This window comes from Pygocentrus nattereri, chromosome 1 (genome assembly GCF_015220715.1).
Source record: "Pygocentrus nattereri isolate fPygNat1 chromosome 1, fPygNat1.pri, whole genome shotgun sequence".
In the NCBI taxonomy this organism is placed as follows: domain Eukaryota; kingdom Metazoa; phylum Chordata; class Actinopteri; order Characiformes; family Serrasalmidae; genus Pygocentrus; species Pygocentrus nattereri.
The window spans coordinates 19,243,134-19,264,170 of NC_051211.1; the positions used below are offsets into that span (position 1 = coordinate 19,243,134).

At 39.2% G+C, this 21,037-nt stretch overlaps 1 protein-coding gene across 2 annotated transcripts in view; it reads right to left on the reverse strand.

The window, feature by feature from the left end:
• The window catches only part of LOC108438288 (transmembrane protein 184B-like), a 24,854-nt gene extending 5,869 nt beyond the window's left edge, over window positions 1–18,985 (reverse strand). For both annotated transcript variants that reach the window (XM_017716019.2, XM_017716018.2), the window contains exons 1-8: window positions 18,429–18,985; window positions 9,477–9,689; window positions 6,899–7,064; window positions 3,881–3,971; window positions 2,455–2,530; window positions 1,843–1,934; window positions 1,307–1,476; window positions 126–320 (exon numbers count right to left, since the gene is read on the reverse strand). In XM_017716019.2, coding sequence (XP_017571508.1) covers window positions 126–320; window positions 1,307–1,476; window positions 1,843–1,934; window positions 2,455–2,530; window positions 3,881–3,971; window positions 6,899–7,064; window positions 9,477–9,689 — 1,003 coding nt within the window. In that variant the 5' untranslated portion in view covers window positions 18,429–18,985. The remainder of the gene's footprint in view (window positions 1–125; window positions 321–1,306; window positions 1,477–1,842; window positions 1,935–2,454; window positions 2,531–3,880; window positions 3,972–6,898; window positions 7,065–9,476; window positions 9,690–18,428) is intronic.
• Between the last annotated feature and the right edge of the window lie 2,052 nt (window positions 18,986–21,037).

Consider the following 21,037-nt stretch of genomic DNA (forward strand, 5'->3'; position numbering starts at 1 on the left):
TGTGACTGGTCTTTGGAAGTAGTTCATTAAAAGAACCTACCAAATACCTGAGAGACCTTACCAAATGTAAGGTTTAAATAACAGTTGTTAGCTGTGTTAGCATGTTTGCTAATTATCTTGCTCACCATAGGAGTCCAGTCTTTTGTCCATGTAGACCTTGTATGTGAAGGCATGTCTGAGTGCCACAGCAGCAAAAAACATCTCGATGCAGATAATGAAGTTCTGGTAACCAGCAGCAACTGTCCCTTCTCCCACACTCACATCAGGGGAATCAATTTTTGGGATTGCACCACACTTCTCCAGGATAGCCAGAAGCATACCTGAAAGAGAGCAAGGGGGAGAGAGAGTAAGACAGAGGGGTGAACAAGCGTAGTTACTGAGTGAAGGCCCACTCAATAACTAAGGTTGTAGACTATAGGGTTGAAGATCGCCACTGTAGGGTGGACATTGTAGGGTGTGGCCTCTAGGCTGTTTGGTGTAGACTGCAGGGTGTTAACAGTAAAACAACAGTAAAACGTGGGGTGCAGACTGTAGGGTGCTGGCTAAATAAGCGCAAGTGTAGAGTGTGGGGTACGTGTGGAGTGTAGGGTGCTGCAGCATCCTGGTCCTGGCAATTTACCATCCTACAGAGTTTATCTTCAACCCTAAGCAAACACACCTGATCCAGGTAACATAGGCATTCATGGTCATCTGAATATTAGAGCAAAGAGTGAAGACTGAGCTCTCCAGTGCAGATCTCCAGGACTAGGACTGAGGTGTAGGGTGTAAGTTGTTGGGGAAATGTAGGGTTGTAGATCAAACTTATTCAAACTAGACTGTGGCAAAAAGAACTTACAAATCACAAAAAGAAAAAGTCTTATTATAGTCTATTCCTCTTTACCTCTCAATTTGATCCCTCTGCAATTCCTTAGTCAAAAGTCAGAATACCTATGGTGTATAGACTAGATGTGTCAAACTGGGTTCATCTCAGGCCACAGCTCTGCAGTGTTATGCGTTTCTCTTCATTAAACACACCAGATTCGATTCATCGCCTAAGGCTTTAATGAGTTGAACCCAAGTTACTAGAATTGGAAAAATGCTACTCTCTGCAAAGGTCTGGCCCTGTGAACCCAGTTTGAAAGCCCAGGTGTATGTAGAAGGCTGCAAGGGGTATGGCTGTGCTGGGCAGTAGGATGTAAGGTGTTTGGTGTCCGCTGCAGGGAGCTGGAACTGTAGAGTGCAAGTGGGTGGATACAGATGGTAGGATGTCAGTAGATGGGTAAATGAGTGTAGGGTGTAGACTGTACAGTGCGTGAGGTCTACTCACCCTGCCAGAAAGAAAGGAAGATGACGGATTTGACCATAAAGAATTTGAGGACAGGGCTGTAGGGCACCAACAACTCCCTTGTGGCAAAATAGAAGAGGAACAGGGCATACAGAGACAGGCTGACCGAGATATTATAGATAATCGTCACATACAGATACCCACTGGCCACGCTGGGGAGAGAGAGAGAGAGAGAGAGAGAGAGAGAGAGAGAGAGAGAGAGAGAGAGAGAGAGAGAGAGAGAGAGAGAGAGAGAGAGAGAGAGAGAGAGAGAGAGAGAGAGAGAGAGAGAGAGAGAGAGAGAGAGAGAGAGGTAATTCAGTTTAGGTTTCAATTACAAAAGAACAGTTTAGCAAAAAAAAAAAAATCTACATAATCTTCCCTTTACCTACTGGGCTAAGAAATACTAGTGTTTTTGTTAGAGTGCAAGCTAGAGTGCAAATCTAAAGACGAAAAACTTTAGAAACTAATGTCTTGGCTGATCAACTACATTTTTAGTAAGAGGGATACTAAATGAGAATGAGAGAGAGTTTTCTTACTTAAAGTCTCCATCTCTGTATTTTCCAAAAGCCTGCAGGATCACTGTTATCACTGCCATCAGAGGCTTCACCACACAAAACTGAAGAGTAGCCTAAGATATGAGAGACAGAAAGAGAAAGAGAGGAAAAAAAAGAAAAGAGAGCGAGAGAGAGACAATGAGGAAAACATAAAAAAATGACAGTCTTATAATGCACAGAACCTAAAAAAGGCCAGACTCACACATTTCATTCAGCTTTTTTTCACAAGACATGTTAATTTATATGTATTCTTAAGATCCTCAGTTATTCACATTTTTTTCCACAAGATAGACACTTTCTTCACCAAGCAAAGCAAAAAAAATAAATAAATACATTAGCTAGCCTTATTTTTTGCAGAAAACACTGACAGTAAAAAGAAGTCAAATATGCCATACATTTTGCTGCTGTCAGAACACACCACAAAATGAAAAGGATAAACATTCTTTACCTTTAATAGATACAAGGGTTTGTTCCAACAGCAGCAACATGTTTTATATTCACACATGATAATGACAGTACTATCTTGAGAAAACAAATATACATGAATCATGGTCTTCTAGGGCTTCCACAATAATGCCTCCCAAGAACCATTACCTGTTTGCAGAATCTGAGGAAACCAATGGAGTAAGTTCTGCCCCACAGGCAACATGTCCCATACACACAGCTGGACCTGCGTGTGCACACACAGACAACTGTGATATAACTAAATGTTAATGCACTTTTACAGTTCCACAGAAGTAGGAAATAGGCTCATACAGTTCATATCAGTAGGAACTAGGGCTGGCCCTAAGAGCATTTTAGCAGCAGATCTGTACCTGGTGACATCCCCCAGTAACAGTAACTGCACAAACATCTCAAAAGGCTTTGGAAAACACAGCTGCATTACTCTAAAACAAGGCTGCATAGTGCGATTACTGTCTAATAAATTAATCCAGTGTGGATACAAATAGATCACAGCCGCAGCTTCTGTTAGCTGGTAAATGACACGGTTCCATTTATCAGGATAAATACTTATAAATATTGTTATGCAGTTGAAATATTGTTGAGTAGTACCTGCTCAAAAGGCACACACACAATATATACAGTATACTGCCAAAAGTATTCGCTCATCTGCCTTCACAAGCATATGAACTTGAGTGACTTCCCATTCAAAATCCATAGGGTTTATTATGATATCGGCCCACCCTTTGCAGATATAACGGCTTTAAGTCTTCTGGGAAGGTTTTTCACAAGGTTTAGGAGTGTTAATGGGAATTTTTGACTATTCTTCCAGAAGCGCATTTCTGAGGTCAGACACTGATGTTGGACGAGAAGGCCTGGCTCACAGTCTCCGCTCTAATTCATCCCAAAGGTGTTCTATCGGGTTCAGGTCAGGACTCTGTGCAGGCCAGTCAAGTTCTTCCACACCAAACTCACTCATCCATTTCTTTATGGACCTGCTTTGTGCACTGGTGCAGTCATGTTGGAACATGAAGGGGCCGTCCTCAAACTGTTCCCACAAAGTTGGGAGCACGAAATTGTCCAAAATCTCTTGGTCAGCTGAAGCTTTAAGAGTTCCTTTCGCTGGAACTAAGGGACCGAGCCCAACCCCTGAGAAACAACCCCACACCATAATCCCACTCCACCAAACTTTACACTTGGCACAATGCAGTCAGGCAGGTACCGTTCTCCTGGTAACCGCCAAACCCAGAGTCATCCATCAGATTGCCAGATGGAGAAGCGTGATTTGTCACTCCAGAGAACACGTCTCCACTGCTCTAATGGAGTCCAGTGGCGGCGCTTTACACCACTTGACACTTTGTGATGTAAGGTTTGGATACAGGCCTAGGTGCATGGTTTTATACACCTGTGGCCATGGAAGTGATTGGAACACCTGAATTCAATGATTTGGATGGGTTAGTGAATACTTTTGGCAATAATTATATATATATATATATATACACATACATACATACACACACACACACACACACACACACACATATATACACATTACATTTATATATAAAAAGACACTCACTCTATGGGTTTTCCTCTGATCTCTGACATGATGGCACTCTCTCCACCCAGATACTCATAGCATAGACTTAGGAAGTTATAGATCACAAATGCTGCAGAGAAACATAGATGCACATAGAGAGTTAGTACTGTAACGTTGCACAATAGTGAATAATACAAAAATAACTGCTGAATCATCATTTCTCACTTTTCACTGGAACAAAACTGAAAACAAAGCTGAAAGAGAGTGTTATGTAGGTTAAGGAAAGCTCAATAAAACTATGTGATCACACACACACACACACACACACACACACACACACACACACACACACACACACACACACACCACTTTATTAGGTATACCTGTTCAAATGCTTGTTAACACAAATAGCTAATCAGCCAATCACATGGCTGCAACTCAATGCATTTAGGCATGTAGAGGTGGTCAGGACAACTTGCTGAAGTGCAAACTGAGCATCAGAATGAGGAAGAAAGGTGATTTAAGTGACTTTGAACGTGGCGTGGTTGTTGGTGCCAGACGGGCTGGTCTGAGTATTTGAGAAACTACTGATCTACTGGGATTATCACGCACAACCATCTCTGGGGTTTACAGAGAACAGTCTGATAAAGAGGAAATATCCAGTGAGCGGTCAGTTGTGTGGACAAAAATGCCTTGTTGATGTGAGAGGTCAGAGGAGAATGGGCAGACTGGTTCCAGATGATAGAAAGGCAACAGGAACTCAAATAACCAACCAAAATCTCTGAGGAACGTTTCCAACACCTTGTTGAAAGTCTGCCATGAAGAATTAAGGCAGTTCTGAAGGCAAAAGGGGGTCCAACCTTTTACTAGCAAGGTGTACCTAACAAAGTGGCTGGTGAGTGTATGTTTGGAGGTCATTGCATATAATAAATAAAATAAAGAAATCCACATTAAATACATTACAACGGGTGTTCAAGTGGCATGTGCATCATGCTTTTCAAATTTGTTTTCCAGAGGGAGCCAAAAAGAGTCCTTGGCAGCCATGTCTCTAAGCTAAGGATGCAGTGGAGGTAGGAGAGACCTCCTCGTACGGACACACAAAGGCTCCACTTCAGTGTTCACTCACTAACACTTGAGATGATCTGCACAGGTTGTACTGACATCATAGCTTACTGACCTAAGTTTAAAATTAAAAAGTTAGAACTGGTGCCACAGCATCTCTGCTGTTTCTGTCTTTCTTCTAATTGATTTGAGCGGTGCACGACGGATTGCGGGAGGCCAAAGGTCTACATACAAAGAGCGCCCACAAATCTCTTTTTTCCATAATAAACAGGTTCTGTACAGTAGGACACTAACTTTACAGTGTGCTGTTTGGTTAACAGGCTGCTCACTGGCTGAGTAAAGCATTACTCGTTCATTGACGTCATCAATAAAATAAGGTACAGTTTTATAACCGGACTTCAAAAGTGTTATAACAGCAGTGTTAAACATTATGTTTTATAAAAGGAGCTTATTTTTTTAAATAGGTATTATGATTTACTTATCTGTATAATTATGTACATTAATGTAATGAGGTGTGGAATAACATTTTAAACAAAGCATTAGCACTCAAAGTACCTAGTATGTTTACACTAATGCTAGAGCCTACACTCTGCAACTTTGTGACTTGAAAATCTAATATAATCATATTTTTGGGACATATCCCTTGTCCGGGAGTACCTCTTGCCCCAAAAGTTTACATTTTCATTTCAAAGAAAAGTCCTTTTTAAAACCAACTGTACTGGTCACTTCACAACACTAGCCCCACCCTAAATTACCATATACTATTAAAAAAAAGAATATAGCACAACTTAGTATTAATAAATAGACCGCTCTCTTCATTCAGTACATGAGTCAAAATTAAATTTGGTCCCACTATTTGACCAGGGAAGGGAAAAAAAACTGAGGCAACATCTAACAGGGGGCTCCTTCACTCAATCGACTATCTAACAATATTTTTAAATAAAATATATAGAATAATGAGATGCAGTTGCTCACTAGTGAAAACGTTAAACAGTTTTTAAACGTTGTGATAGAGAACACGTCCAGCAGAAATAAACACACTAACTCCACTTTTGGCCCAAACTGTACACATAAAGAGCGTCCGCTGTTGCAGCCACACTAAAGGAGGTCCACTAAAGATCACCAGAGTCAGCAGGGGTCAGTTATTTATGAGCTCCGTCTGTGTCTCTCCCACACAAATGCACATTCCAGAACACAAATAAACACAGTTAACCATCAATCTGCTGCATTTAGTGCACACTGAGTGAAATGCAGTAGTCAGTAAGCAGTAAACTGAGAAAAATCAGGCCTCACTCTTGCTTCAGATCTGAAAGAAAATCCATAGGTTATTTCTGTTTCTCTTTCCACTGAGACCAACTTTTAAGAGTGAACTTTGAAGGTGAGGAAAAACATCTCTGCAGGTCTCTCTGAAAGCTGACACATGAAAAACACTGAAAACAAGTCTCCTGAAAAGAATGGAAGCTGTGAGAAAGGAAAAGGGTGGATACACTACTGAAACTGCTGATATTATACTTTGTTAGGGCTTCTGTGTAATTTTCTATTAAATATATGTTTTCTGTATTTTTCCTAATACTGATAAATGAATCATGAATGATTTCGTGGCTGCTGTTTTGTGGTCTTTTGCTGTACTGTATCAAAGTTGTTTTATATTACTGAAAACAGTTACTGCAAACTTTTGAATGCTAACGTGTGGTAAATCCTGGGTTTGCCAGTGAGTGTAAACCTTAAACATAGCCATCACATAGACTACACTTCTGGCACACAAACACACACATGGTTCTTTCTTTATATACAAGAATGTTTGATGAACTCTCCCCTATTGTCCTCATTTGCATACAGTTGCTAGGTGACAGCCTCAGCAACAATGCGACAAAGATACTGCCATCAACAGGAGACGGGGACAAAGAGACCATCTGGTACACCAGTCCAACACACACACATACACACAAGCATAAATCACAAACATACTCTCTCACACACACAGAACACTGTTACCTTCATAGCAGTCTCTGACTGTGTCGAAGTAAACATAGTACTCCTCATTGGTGAAGAAGAGCAGACTGAGCCAGGAGTCGAAGGCATAGATAGGGACGATGAAGAGGATCCGTACGATGTGTCTCTGTTCATTAGGAGAGCTGTAATAGCGCAAGTGCATGTAGATCTGCAGGAAGATCCACACAGTTTAGCAAAAAATCATATTTAAACATTTTCCTTACTACCCTTCAGGTGTCTGACATTTGCTTGTTTCATTTTGTACTGAATCTAAAAGGCTAATGTAGTTAATGATGGAAACACATTTGCTGTCCATTTCAACAGGTACACCTCCATGTTTCTACACTCACTGTCAATTTGATCAGGTTTACTTTCTATATAGATGCACTTTGTAGTTCTACAATCACAGACTAACTGTTTCACTGCATACTGTGCTGGCTGCTCTTTACCCTGTTCATTAATGCTCAGGACCCCCACAGGACCAGGATGGAGCAGCTATTATTTTAGTGGTGGGTCATTCTCAGCACTGCAGCAACACTGACGTGATAGTGGGGCACAATATAAGCATGATGATGGTATAGTTGACTATATGACCAAAATGATAAGTTATAATAAAGTGTGGCTTTCTGGATGTGCTACAGACTTTTGTATGTATTTTTTATCTTTTTATTAATTGTTGCATGCTATCCCAGCCAATTTGATTAATTGGAGTTTCTTTATTGTTTGTATACAGACTGCATTGGTAACACAGTTGCCCCTTGTGGTTGAAGCTGGCATGGTATGTTAATTGTAAGCTGGTTAGCTGCCCAGTACTTTTTTTAACCTGGTTCGTGAAGGGTAAGGGGGGTTAGTCGGGGGGTCTGAGGGGAGTTTCAGTGGGGTTACACTCTGTAGCTGGGGTAACGTTCTAGGTATTGGCCAATATATTTCTTTTTTGCCCATACAGTAGTGGAAAGAAATTCGGAGAGATTCTTTTAGGGTTTTGATGGCTGAAACTGTATAAACGATGGCGGAATTATTTTATAGCTGTTTTTGGTATGTTATACAGGCAGAAAAAACAAATAAAGTCAAACTTAGACTCAGAAACGCATTTAACCCCCCCCCCTCGCATCTTCAGCGCTGTACATTTCTAACACTGTATGACATTCTAGCATCTAAAGACAATAGCAGCCAAGTTGAAGCCTGAAGTTGGTCTTTACCTTGGTACTGCAGACACCAACATGTTTTGGCTGATCAACTACATTTGGGCAAAGTGAAAAAAATCTGTGAACATGTAGTTTTTCACCAAACTTTAAGTGGCACAACCTAACTGTACAAGAGTCGGTATGAAATCAAACTAAAACATCACATTAGCCTTATTTGAGCAAGATAGTGTGGTGAGGCCGTTTTCTGGAAACTGCTACACTTCTACCTGAATGTAGTTGTATGTTTATTTATTTATTGTTTAAAGCTCAAAGAAAAGATCAGATCAGTTGAATAAGAGTCTGGGTCACTTGCAGAGTATAAAACCATCTCAGCAAAACAAAGTACACACCACTCCCTGTGCATCTGTGTCAGCGGATCTACATATCTGGTCTCTTTCATCAGAGACTTTTGTCAGCAGCAGCTTTTGTGTGTCTGTTCTCAGCACAGGTGCACAAAGGACTTCATATCTTCTTACAAACAGCCACCCACACACCTGGCTGAAGAGCAAACACCACACACCACGAGCAGAGCGCAGAGCACTGCTGCTAAGCAACCGGCTCCATACCCTGATGTCACGGCACCTGTTGCCAAAGCAACAGCTCATCCTCATCCTCTGAAGAGCATCAATGTACATGAGAAAAACATGTGATGGAGTGTGTGCGCATCAATGTGGTACTGGCAATGCTGCACACTGATTTTCAGACATTGGGACACATTTACTTCAAATCACTCAGAGATGTAGTCTTACTTTCTGCTCTAGAATGTAGGGCACACCTGAAATAGGGCTTCACCTATGGACTAAAACTCTGTGTTTCAGTAGTGATCTGAAAATGTGTGTTTTTTTTTTTTTTTTAATAAACTTTTTTTCATAAAAAATTAAACCTTTATATTTACTTTTCCATTTTACAATTTGAAATTTAGGGGTTAGGGTTTGGGACAGCCACCTCCTAACAGGAATTACGCTATAAATGATGATTTTATATATTTTTAGCTTATTACTATCTCAATTAATTCCTTGGATTTCCAGATCATAACTTTAGGTCTGAATACTTTATGGTTTGGTTTTACATTTTACTGTGGATCCGTAGTCTTAAATGAATCTGGTAGAATGGTCCATTAATAACTTTAAAACAACAAAACAAAACCTTGATTGTCTGCATTTAGGTTTATTTGTATTTAATGTTATATGGTTAACCTATGGTAAATCTTTTATTTTAATTATGGAGAAGCAAACACTGACATGTGTGGTGCTGCTGTTTGTCTATTTTAAGTGTATTACTTCATCTTAAAAGGTATCTATCTATTCAAGATGACATTCTGTTTTATACATTTATTTGTTGTTAATTGTTTTTTTTTTTATTATATATTGTAAGGTGTATATATGCATGTGCCGTACCTGGTGGCAAGTAAGCAGCAGTGCAGTCCACACAAACAGTCCAGAGATGGTCTGTGCAGCTGGGGTCATCAGAAATATAGGCTCCTCTGGGCTCACCAGTGGGGTTTCGGGGACCCATGACCTGTTCTGACCCTTCGGGGCCACCGTAGCTGGGCCTGGCACCATGCCAACCACAGAACTATTCCCCAAGTCCCGCCTCCACAGTGGCCTCATCTGAAGAAAAAAGCCAATCAGGATCAGAGAGAAGAACAGAATGTCAGTGTCATTCTTCACATTTCAGTACAGCTTATCCAAACTACCAAAGCTGCACAAGGTCATCCTCTTTAAACAGGGCTGTAAGCTGCTGTGAGAGTAGGCTTTAGAGGTGTGTGTGTGTGTGTGTGTATGAGGTCCATAATGTGTGTTGTTAGGGGTGTAAATCTCTGACATCAATGTGTTTTGATTCTGATTACGGTTCTTTAAAAAGTACAAAAGATGAACTGAGAAGATGTCATTTAGATCTGCCCCTGATTCCATTCACCCAATCTGTCAGGACCAGACATGATCTAAAAATGAGAATACATCATCACGACACTTTGTCAGGCTTTTCTGACATTTTTGTTAGCAGTTTTGTGCATATACCAAAAAAAAAATTGACAAACAGCTGGTTAAGGAACCACTGAGGAACAACCAGTCAAGGGTGGTGTTGTTAGGCACATTACAAAGAAGAAGCTTAATCATGATAAAATCACAGTAATCTTCTAAGCTGCTCCTCCCTCAGGGTCACGGGGGGGGGTGCAGGAGCCAGTAATATCTGAGATTTAACAGTACAGATAAAAGTGGGCTCAGTATTTGGCAAACAACAAGTCACTGTTGCCATTTTTATTCATGCTATGTCTTCTTAATCTTTTTTTATGGTGTTTATGGCCTCATTAGTAACTATTAATAAATTATATATATATATATATATATATATATATATATATATATATATATATATATATATATATATATATATACATACACACACACACACATATATATATATATATATATATATATATATATATATATATATATATATATATATTAAAACTAAGAAACCTTTATTAGGACAATCTTATTATATTCGAGGTGCTAAAATATTACGCAGTGCATATGAGGGGTGTAATTAATAAAAAATAAATGATAAAAATGGGGACAAATGCATGTGAATCAATAAAAGTGTCAGTACAAATGCAGAAATCTGAGCGCTAAACAGTTTTCATTTGACAGAATCAACTGTTATGTGATTCAAACTGTGGTGATTTGATCAATTATGAACACATTCTGTCAGTCATTACCAAGGTCTTGTTGTATGAGGGCAGAGATAAATAATTCTCAGATACAAAGAGAGATGAGGAAATACAGTGGTATTTTATCAAAGGCTGGATCATTTGAGTAATGTTTGGCAAAGTGTAGCATTTACAGTTAAACTGAGTCCATTCCTTATTATTTGCCTCATTCACTGTTTACCTTTAGTCATTTTTGTTCCTTGGCTCATTCAGCACTAAACTATTGTGATTGACAATTTGAAATTCACATGCATGATCATCAGTGACAATTTGACTATTTCATTTTTGTTAATTCAACCTCTCATGTGTGCAGTGATGCCATGCAAAACAAAATGGTACATATATTATTCATTTGAATCTTTTGGATAATTCACATTATAGTGAGTTATGCTTGATGTAGAGAGAGATGGTAATATAGACACACTGCGCCACTAATGCACACCCTGCTCTTTTGTGCTGGACATAATTCATGCAAATAAGCTGATCATCACCCAATCAAATTGTGGCACTGTAACTGGTCGTGTCACACTCATAGTTAAGCTACAAGCTGTGATTCAACCCTCAAACACGCATCGAGCAGGAGATACAATGGCTAAAAATGTATTTATATGTAAATGTGTTAAGCACTGAACATTTGCTGAGGAAAGTGACCAAACTCAGTGGCAGCTTTAAGGTGTGTGTGGTCAGTGGTGTGCCGATGGTCCTGTTAGCTGAGAGTTCAGCTCTGACCTCTGACTTCTTGCACAGATCAGCTGTCACATGAACCAGAGACCCAGTGACCCCTGTAAGTGGGTCATATGACCCAGCATTAACCGCAGAACATGAGGTGCTGTACCCATGCAGTTTCAGTTACTGTGGGGTGGGAGCCATACTGGTATAAAAATGAATAGCAGTATAATTCTGTCTTATGATATATTAATTGATAAAGACCAGAGTAGTACTACTAATAATAATAATGATGATAAAAAAAAGAAATCTTATTGTTCTTGATGTGATTCATCGAGAAATATTATCTTCTAGTTTGTATTTTTCCTCACATTGGCCACTCCTACTGTGTGCGTCAAGTGCTTCATGTTTAATATATTAATCTGAGCTGAAACATGTACTTTATACAGACTAAATGCTCTCACTGACCCAAATACTGCTCTCCCAGCCAGTACAATCAGAGAGAGAGAGAGAGAGAGAGAGAGAGAGAGAGAGAGAGAGAGAGAGAGAGAGAGAGAGAGAGAGAGAGAGAGAGAGAGAGAGAGAGAGAGAGAGAGAGAGAGAGAGAGACAAAGACAGACTCAATCTATAGAAAGCAACATTTCATACCCAACTATCAGTAGTTAAGGACCTAAAACCCAGACAAACTCAGTGGAAGGCAGTGCACAACACTACTAGAATAACACAGTAGCGTGGGTGAACTTCTGTAATGGGTGATGTAATAAGCCATCTGCTCAGTCTGCTTGTTTTTCTTTTTGTTTTTAATATTTACACAGGCAGAGCAGCTACTGACACAGATCATTTATATGACCTGTAAAACCAACATACTAACATAAACAAGAAAGGCAAAACTAGAACATATGTTTGCAAAACTGGAAAAATATGATAATAGTAAAAAGGGGGGGGGGGGGTTAAATGTTTCCAGTATCACAGGAAAAACTGCACAGGTAAAGGGAGGAATGAAGCTTCCACAACAGGACAAGGGTCCTAAACAAACCTTAAACTCCACCATACTTTAAGAAATGTCCCCTGAACTAGAACTGTTCTGCAAACATAAGTGGGTAAGAACTCCTGAAGTAAGAACAGAAAGACTTCTAACTGGCTACGAAAAGCATTTGCAAGGTCTGAAAGGGGATTTTACATGGTACTGACTTAAAAGGTATGTCCAAACTTTTGCACAGGCCACAATTACTCATTTTTTCCATATTTTTTAAGTTGATCAAATCTAAAAGAACTGTGCATATACATGTGCAGATTTTCTTTAAACATCTTCATTAAAATATGTTTGCTGTAGAGGTATTGTTTTCAACATTTGACTTTAAAAATCAACAAAATATGTAGTTTGGTCAGAAATGCCCAAACTTTCATATACTACTGCATATATAAACCAGAAGGCGTTAGATCCGAGAACATTCTCTCTATACGTCTGCTGCGTTTCCAATATGTCTTTTTTTCCATTGGCTTTCTTCTTGCCAATCCTCCATAAGGCACAGCCTTATAGAGTGTCTATTGTTGTCCTATGAACAGTTTTTCCTGTCTGAGGTGTGGCTCTGTCCAGCTCCTTCAGAGGTACCATTGTCATCTCAGTTGCTTTTCTGACTAATCCTAACCAGCCCTCCTCACCTGGTCACTTGCTTTTGCCAGGTGACCTCCTCTAGGGAGCGTCTCGGTCGTGCTATATGTTCCTTTCACACTGTAATAGTGAATTTAATGGTGCACGGCTGGACGCTCCAAATTTGGGATTCTGCTCGATTGATAATTCTCTTGGACATGTCCTACACTTGTTTTGATAGATCTGTGGTTTTAATAATACTACTTTCGTAGTTCTTGTCTCACTAACAAACTCTGAGAGTACGATGAAGCACAAAGATCATCATTATCAACCCCTCCCATCCTCTATATGATGAATTTCAGCTGCTCCTATCAGGGTCAGGTGCAACAGACCAAAACACTTCTTTACAGTATGTGCAATAAAAGTTATTGACTTATGCAAATAACCATAACTGTTTATTTATTGGATTAGATATTTTTAAAGCATTTCAATCCAGCCTCTGCTGTATGTCTTTGTTCTTACTGTTCAATTAGTTGATCACATTTAGTTGGATGTCTGTGACTGTTTATTGTTATCCATGTTTGCTTACTGGAGGTTCTAGATATAACAGTAAAAGAGCCTGCAGAAAAAGGTGTATTTAGAATGATAATCACATGACACTTTATTTGCACCTCATTAACTAATTATGTGACTTCTGACTGCAACCACTTGCGGTTGAGCGCTTGTGTAACCAGTGCTTTTGTTTTCTCTTATTATAATATAATACCCTTATATTTTTCACTTTATGTAGATTCATGGCATGAAATCCCATTTAAAGAAATACCACCTCCTAAATTCCAGGTTGAACCCTATAAAATGTGGATATGTTTAAGCAAGGGTGAATACTTGTTGCAAGGGCACATGTGTCACTGCTGTCACTGTTAACAGTGCTGCTCTTTCATCATAGATCTGCATTCTCACTCATTTTGATATAAAAAAGAAGGTCAATGTATCTGGAGTATAAAAACAAGTCACCTGTCTTACTTTAACGGGGGACCTATAGCAGATGATCTATTGTGATGTAATACAATGAAAGACCAACAGTCATGCAGTGAAATCATCGCCCTGCACAGTAATAAATGACACATACTACAAAACACGTGAGTCAGTTTAAAGTACAAGAAGTGGCACCAGAGCCGGACTCAGATGAATAAAACAAGGCTACCTAAAAGGTGAGCTACCTGGAGAGATGGTCTAATGTTTCAGAAGAAGGAGTCAAGGATCGCTATAAGCAGCATAAATTATGGCTGCATGATGTGGACACAAAATGTGATGTTCGATAAAGCCTTTAGATATCACTATGACAACAGACTATTATTAGTGAAACAATAGACTTTTATTAAAATGCTGTGCCTCTGAATAGATGTGAGAAAGTACTGACTTTTTTGTTCTGTGAACATAAATATATCTAACCTCTGCTTTAAATAACAAAAAAGGCAAAATAACAAAATACCGCATTCACTGCTTTAACACCAAAAGCTGTATATCCATGATATGCCTCAGTACAGAAACAGCCAGGACTTCCTGAAGAGCTTTTTCTATTTATGCTTGCAGTCAGGATACAACGACAAATAAATAAGTATGTTTCCATCTTCAGTATAAGCCTATGAAAAAAAAGAATAATTATATATTTCACTCCTTGAAAAGCTAATTAAAGCTAATTATGATGATGCATATTTGTTGTGACAGCAACCATTACTGCTTCACACATTTTAATGTACCATATAGATTTCACTTGTGCTTCGATGAGGCAAACAATCATAAATATAAAAGAAAACAGTAAATACATTTACTAAGATATCATTGAAAACAAAAAGGCTGGTGCTCTAATATGTTAAGAGGGCAGCGCAAGTAATGTTTATTTGTTCACTACCTCTACAGTCCGACAGCCAAGAGACAGAGGCCCCCCACCCATGGGGTCTATATATGCAGATGCTTGGGTGGCCTGAGTTTTCAGTGTCTAGTTTAGAGTAGGAATGTGTATGGGTACGGATACTTGGTTAACCAAGTACTCACTGTTTGGCTTGAAAATGAAGAAAATATCCAGTTTAACAATCAGTGAAATACTGATTTTATGCCTTAACGTAAGCACACTGCCAAAGACAATGTGGCTTTATCACAAACTAGGCTAACTACTCAAGCTGATGTTAGCTACGTCCAAAAACAGTGAAAATATGTATTGCTGACAAACTAACATGTTATTAGCCTTCATCGTCCACTGAAGAGGAAGAAAACATCACCTGTAGAAGATGACGTCTTCATCAGCACTGTGTTGTTCACATGCCTAGTTCAAAGGTCTACTGCTCTCATTTAAACCACATGAATCAGTTCAAGTTCTATGTTTTACACACCGGTTATGGCTCAATCAGCAACACACCTACACACAAAGGGCTGAATCTTCAAGAGTGACCTCACCTGTGTCCAGTGTGTGTGTGTGCACACACACACACACAGATACAGGGACATGATATTACGGTATTACGAAACCACATGCCTGTGACTCATTTCACATTTCCTGGAAGGGGAGAGAGGAAGGATCAAGCCCTTTGTTGCCATAACAACCAAAGCCCAGACGAAGCAAACCGCATCACCAGATAGGCCTGACATGATTAGCCCTGAACAAGAGCAAAACACATCGAAGCCAGAGTGTACAAGAGCATTTCACACCTACACAAGCCAGGACACAGAGAACGTTTTCAAAACGGTCAGTACAATAATAAAAGCACGGTGTGCTGTGACTGATGATGTGAATGAGCTTATATAATTGGCATTTCTTGTATGTTAATCATGATTGTGATAACTGTCCTTTGCAAATACAGCAAACATCGCAAGATAATCAAGCATTGCTAGTTATTTTATTCTACTCCTGTAATGTGTGCTGTAATCACATCATGACAACAAGACATTGTGTTCATGCAGCACAGCCCTATCAGCTATTTCTACCATCAAATTCACGTCAACCTACTTGTGCAGTGATGAAACCACACTGACGACCACTTCTGGTTCTGTACTTTGACCCTAATCTCCCCAGACAAAAACAAACAATCTGTGTAACCCAAAAACAGTTTGTTTAGCTCACTGTCTTTTTCATTCTGGCTCATTTCTGGTGGCAGCATAGATGAACAAAAATCAGAGGTTTGTGAGTTTTAAAAAAGGTGAAGAAAATATGTTATATAACCCAACTCAAATAAGGACCATCTCGCTCTCTAAAACTATAAAATAAGGACCATCTCGCTCTCTAAAACTATAAAATAAGGACCTTCTCGCTCTCTAAAACTATAAAATAAGGACCTTCTCGCTCTCTAAAACTATAAAATAAGGACCATCTCGCTCTCTAAAACTACAAAATAAGGACCATCTCGCTCTCTAAAACTATAAAATAAGGACCTTCTCGCTCTCTAAAACTATCAAATAAGGACCTTCTCGCTCTCTAAAACTATAAAATAAGGACAATCTCGCTCTCTAAACTACAAAATAAGGACCATCTCGCTCTCTAAAACTTTAAAATAAGGACTATCTCGCTCTCTAAACTATAAAATAAGGACCATCTCGCTCTCTAAAACTTTAAAATAAGGACTATCTCGCTCTCTAAACTATAAAATAAGGACCATCTCGCTCTCTAAAACTATAAAATAAGGACCATCTCGCTCTCTAAAACTATAAAATAAGGACCTTCTCTCTCTAAAACTATAAAATAAGGACCTTCTCGCTCTCTAAAACTATAAAATAAGGACAATCTCGCTCTCTAAACTACAAAATAAGGACCATCTCGCTCTCTAAAACTTTAAAATAAGGACCTTCTCTCTTTCTAAAACTATAAAATAAGGACCTTCTCTCTTTCTAAAACTATAAAATAAGGACCATCTCGCTCTCTAAAACTATAAAATAAGGACCTTCTCGCTCTCTAAAACTATAAAATAAGGACCTTCTCTCTTTCTAAAACTATAAAATAAGGACCATCTCGCTCTCTAAAACTATAAAATAAGGACCTTCTCTCTTTCTAAAACTATAAAATAAGGACCTTCTCTCTTTCTAAAACTATAAAATAAGGACCATCTCGCTCTCTAAAACTATAAAATAAGGACCTTCTCTCTTTCTAAAACTATAAAATAAGGACCATCTCGCTCTCTAAAACTATAAAATAAGGACCTTCTCTCTTTCTAAAACTATAAAATAAGGACCATCTCGCTCTCTAAAACTATAAAATAAGGACCTTCTCTCTTTCTAAAACTATAAAATAAGGACCATCTCGCTCTCTAAAACTTTAAAATAAGGACCTTCTCTCTCTCTAAAACAATAAAATAAGGACCTTCTCGCTCTCTAAAACTATCAAATAAGGACAATCTCGCTCTCTAAAACTACAAAATAAGGACGATCTCACTCTCTAAAACTATAAAATAAGGACGATCTCGCTCTCTAAAACTATCAAATAAGGACCTTCCATCTCTCTAAACTACGAAATATGCACCTGCCCTGCCACTAAACTACAAAATATGCACCTGCCCTGCCACTAAACTACAACATATGGACCTACTTCACCTCCGAACAACAAAATGGAGCTGATCTGCCTCTAAATTGCAAAACAAACATCTGATCTGTCTTCACTTTTCTATGGAGCCCTGCTGGTAACATCCTGCGTAAATAACAACAATGCGTGGCCACGCCTTATTAACGCGTGCGAACGAGATGATTAAATTATGGCCATGACTTAGTAAGCCTTACTACGTGGTGGCCACGCATTAGGATCTCGCTCCCACGCCTTACTAAGTCGCGGCCACGCATTATTTTAATTTATATAGGATGTCACCAGTGGGTCAAAATGCTGCCGGCAAAAGCAAAAGAAAGAAACCGCAAAAACAAATAAGAGCGAGGATCACAACTGCAGCAAGACACTTCAAGACACTGAGGGGTTTAGCTTGGAAGTGTGAGCCCCCCATTCACTCTGCTCAAAGCACAGCCGTGTTCAGCTCTGAGGTTTCTCCTCTGTGGTCGTGTATAGGCGCGGAGGGGGGACTAAATGTCCCTGGATTGATTAAACGCGATTAACGTTATTTTATCACTGGGTGGATTTCTGGCTGTTCACAACTTTTTAGAAAAGGTAAATGAGGCCAAGCTTTTGGTCGCGGAGGTTAAGGTTAGGGCCAGACTAGCCGGACCACAGCAGCATTTACACGCAGAAACACACTCTCCATACACACACACACACACACCAGTACACACCAGTGCACACCAGTGCTCGTAGTGCGTGTCTAATGATCCTGAACCACTAGATTAGCTAAACCACAGCCATCTCTCTCTCTCACTCACTCTCACTCTCACTCTCTCTCACTCTCTCTCTCTTACCTCTGCACCAAAAGCGCCCCGGTCAGTCAGTCAGTGCCAGTGGGTGCTGCAGTCCTCTGTTCACTCATTTATCTGGAGAATCCCACTGACTGTTCCTGGTTGCAGGGCAGCGGAGCCGTTAGCCTACAAATCCACACTAACGGTAAACTACTCCAAACGTGACGATTTATTTAGCTAGCTAAGCTAACTCCTCCCCAGCTCTACAGGCTAAACGTTTCACCCATACTCCTCTCCAGAACCGCGGGGCTTTCAGAGTTCATGGTCAGTAAATACACCCCCTAAAACCAGACCGTAATCCGTCTGAACAGATTTTCCTCCAGCTGAGTCTCTAGACCAGACCAGCCTCTGCCGAGCGCCGCGGCCGTTCGTACAGTTAAAATGTAAAGTCTATTTCACGTAAACAAAACCCAAAATCAGAAGGGACACAAAAATCGCGTTTATAAAACCACTGAGCCTGTGAAAACGAGTCTGTAACTGGGCTGTAGAGCCGACATCGGCGATTTATTCAGTTTTCCTTCTCTCCGTTAACCGCAGCTGCTTCTCCGCTTTATTATTATTCTGCGCATGCGCACTGGTCACTACAGTAGAGGAGAAATGACGTAACAGCCCTCAGTGTTCCACGTCGCTGTATTTGTACTTCCATTACAAATAATAATAATAATACTAATAATAATAATCATTACCATAATTATCATAATAATAACAATAAAGATAATAATAATGATGATAATAATGATAATATAATCATCATCATCATCATCATCATTATAATAATAATAGGCGCTTTAAAGAAACGTGTCTTCAAAATAGTAACTTTATGCAAGAAGTCAAACACATTATTTAAAAAAATGTAACGTAAAGAGATTTTATTCCAAGTAATTTTGGAGAATTTCTATTGGTCCATTTATGATTACAAATTTCACACGAAAGGAGTTTACCACGCCTGACTACGTCTGCTGAAAGTTATATTTAATAAAATGTTTATAGAATATATTGTTCAAAAATTCTACTCCATAATAAATTGTACTGTAAAAGCCAGTGAATGAAAGGCAGAGGTACACTCATGATTACTCTGTCCCATGTTGTTGTTATACAGTTCACTGCAGTCTATAGTGTTCACCTGAATATTCAATATAACTCTAACTAGACAGGGACACAGAATAGTGGATCATAGAGAAAAAGACGTTTAATGATTTGACGATTCATCAGTTTATCTAAGCAATGTAAACATCTTTTATATTAACAAGCCTTCTCTAATCTCTCGTGGCTTAAGGGTCCCACATCTTATGTTCTTCACAGACTTTTTTATTCTTGGCTTCTTTTGTAACGTATGTGTAGCTATGTGACAAAAAGCCCTACTTTATTTTAATTTAGCCTTTTTTCTAAATTCTCCTTACCCATTGAATTAAGAAAACAAGCCGTTTTAATTACTTTTATGTTTTGCCTCGATATGTAAATGAGCATTGTTCTGATTAGGGACCCTGACCTCATTCGAAATGTAGTCTGGGCTGAAACACTCCAGGTACCTTCAGCATGAACAGGCCATTAGTAGAACAGGTGAACGTACAGTACTGCACACAAGTTTAACACCGCTGAGAAAATTAGAATGAAATGCTGTTCATCAGGGTTATAAGCATTTATTTGCTCAGAAGGACACCAATGTTATGATGAATACAAATAATATTAATAGAGATTATAGTGATTCTATGTCGGTGTGTTTATTTAACCTTGTTCCAAACTTCTCCTCGTGCCCAGTATTATTTGTAGTTATCATCCAGCACCAAGTCTGGTTATTCAATGCTTCATAAAGTTAAAACAAGCGTGTTGCTGATGGAATTTTACAAATCCATGTGATGTAACTGGAGCATCTAGCAGCCAAAACCAAACTCTGTTCTTCCAGCCAGATCAAAAGTGAGAAATTACTTTCTACTGTTTTGTTTATTTGCATCTACTCCTAAAGATGGTGTTTTTACAAGTTAAAACATATTTACTGCTAAAATAAACAACGCACTTAGGGACTTTTGCACAGTACTGTACATCATTGCATGGTTTTATAGTATCCCCGAAACAACAAACTCAAAACGGGCTGTTTTCACAGCTTAGCTGCATATGGTTGTATACAAAGTTTGGGCACTATTCCTCAAATTCCATTTTGTTGATTTTCTAAGTGCAAATAAACACATCCTCTACAGAGAACACACATCTGCACACTGTAATACACAATTTACTGGTACAATTCAACATAGTGGGGAAAAATAAAACATTATGGCATATTTTATTTTTTTCAACATTAAAAAACTGCAAACTAAAATGCCATATTTAGAAGAGATACAGCAGCGACACTGAGGTGTTTTAAAACTCCAGCAGCACTGCTGTGTCTGATCCGCTCATACCAGTTCAACACACACTAACACACCACCACCACATCAATGTTACTGCAGTGCTGAGAATGATCCACCACCCAAATAGCACCTGCTCTGTGAGGGTCCATGGGGGTCCTGACCACTGAAGAACAGTATAAAAGGGGGTAACAAAGTATCAGAGGAACAGATGGACTACAGTCTGTAACTGTAGAACTACAAAGTGCAGCTATACAGTAAGTAAGAAAC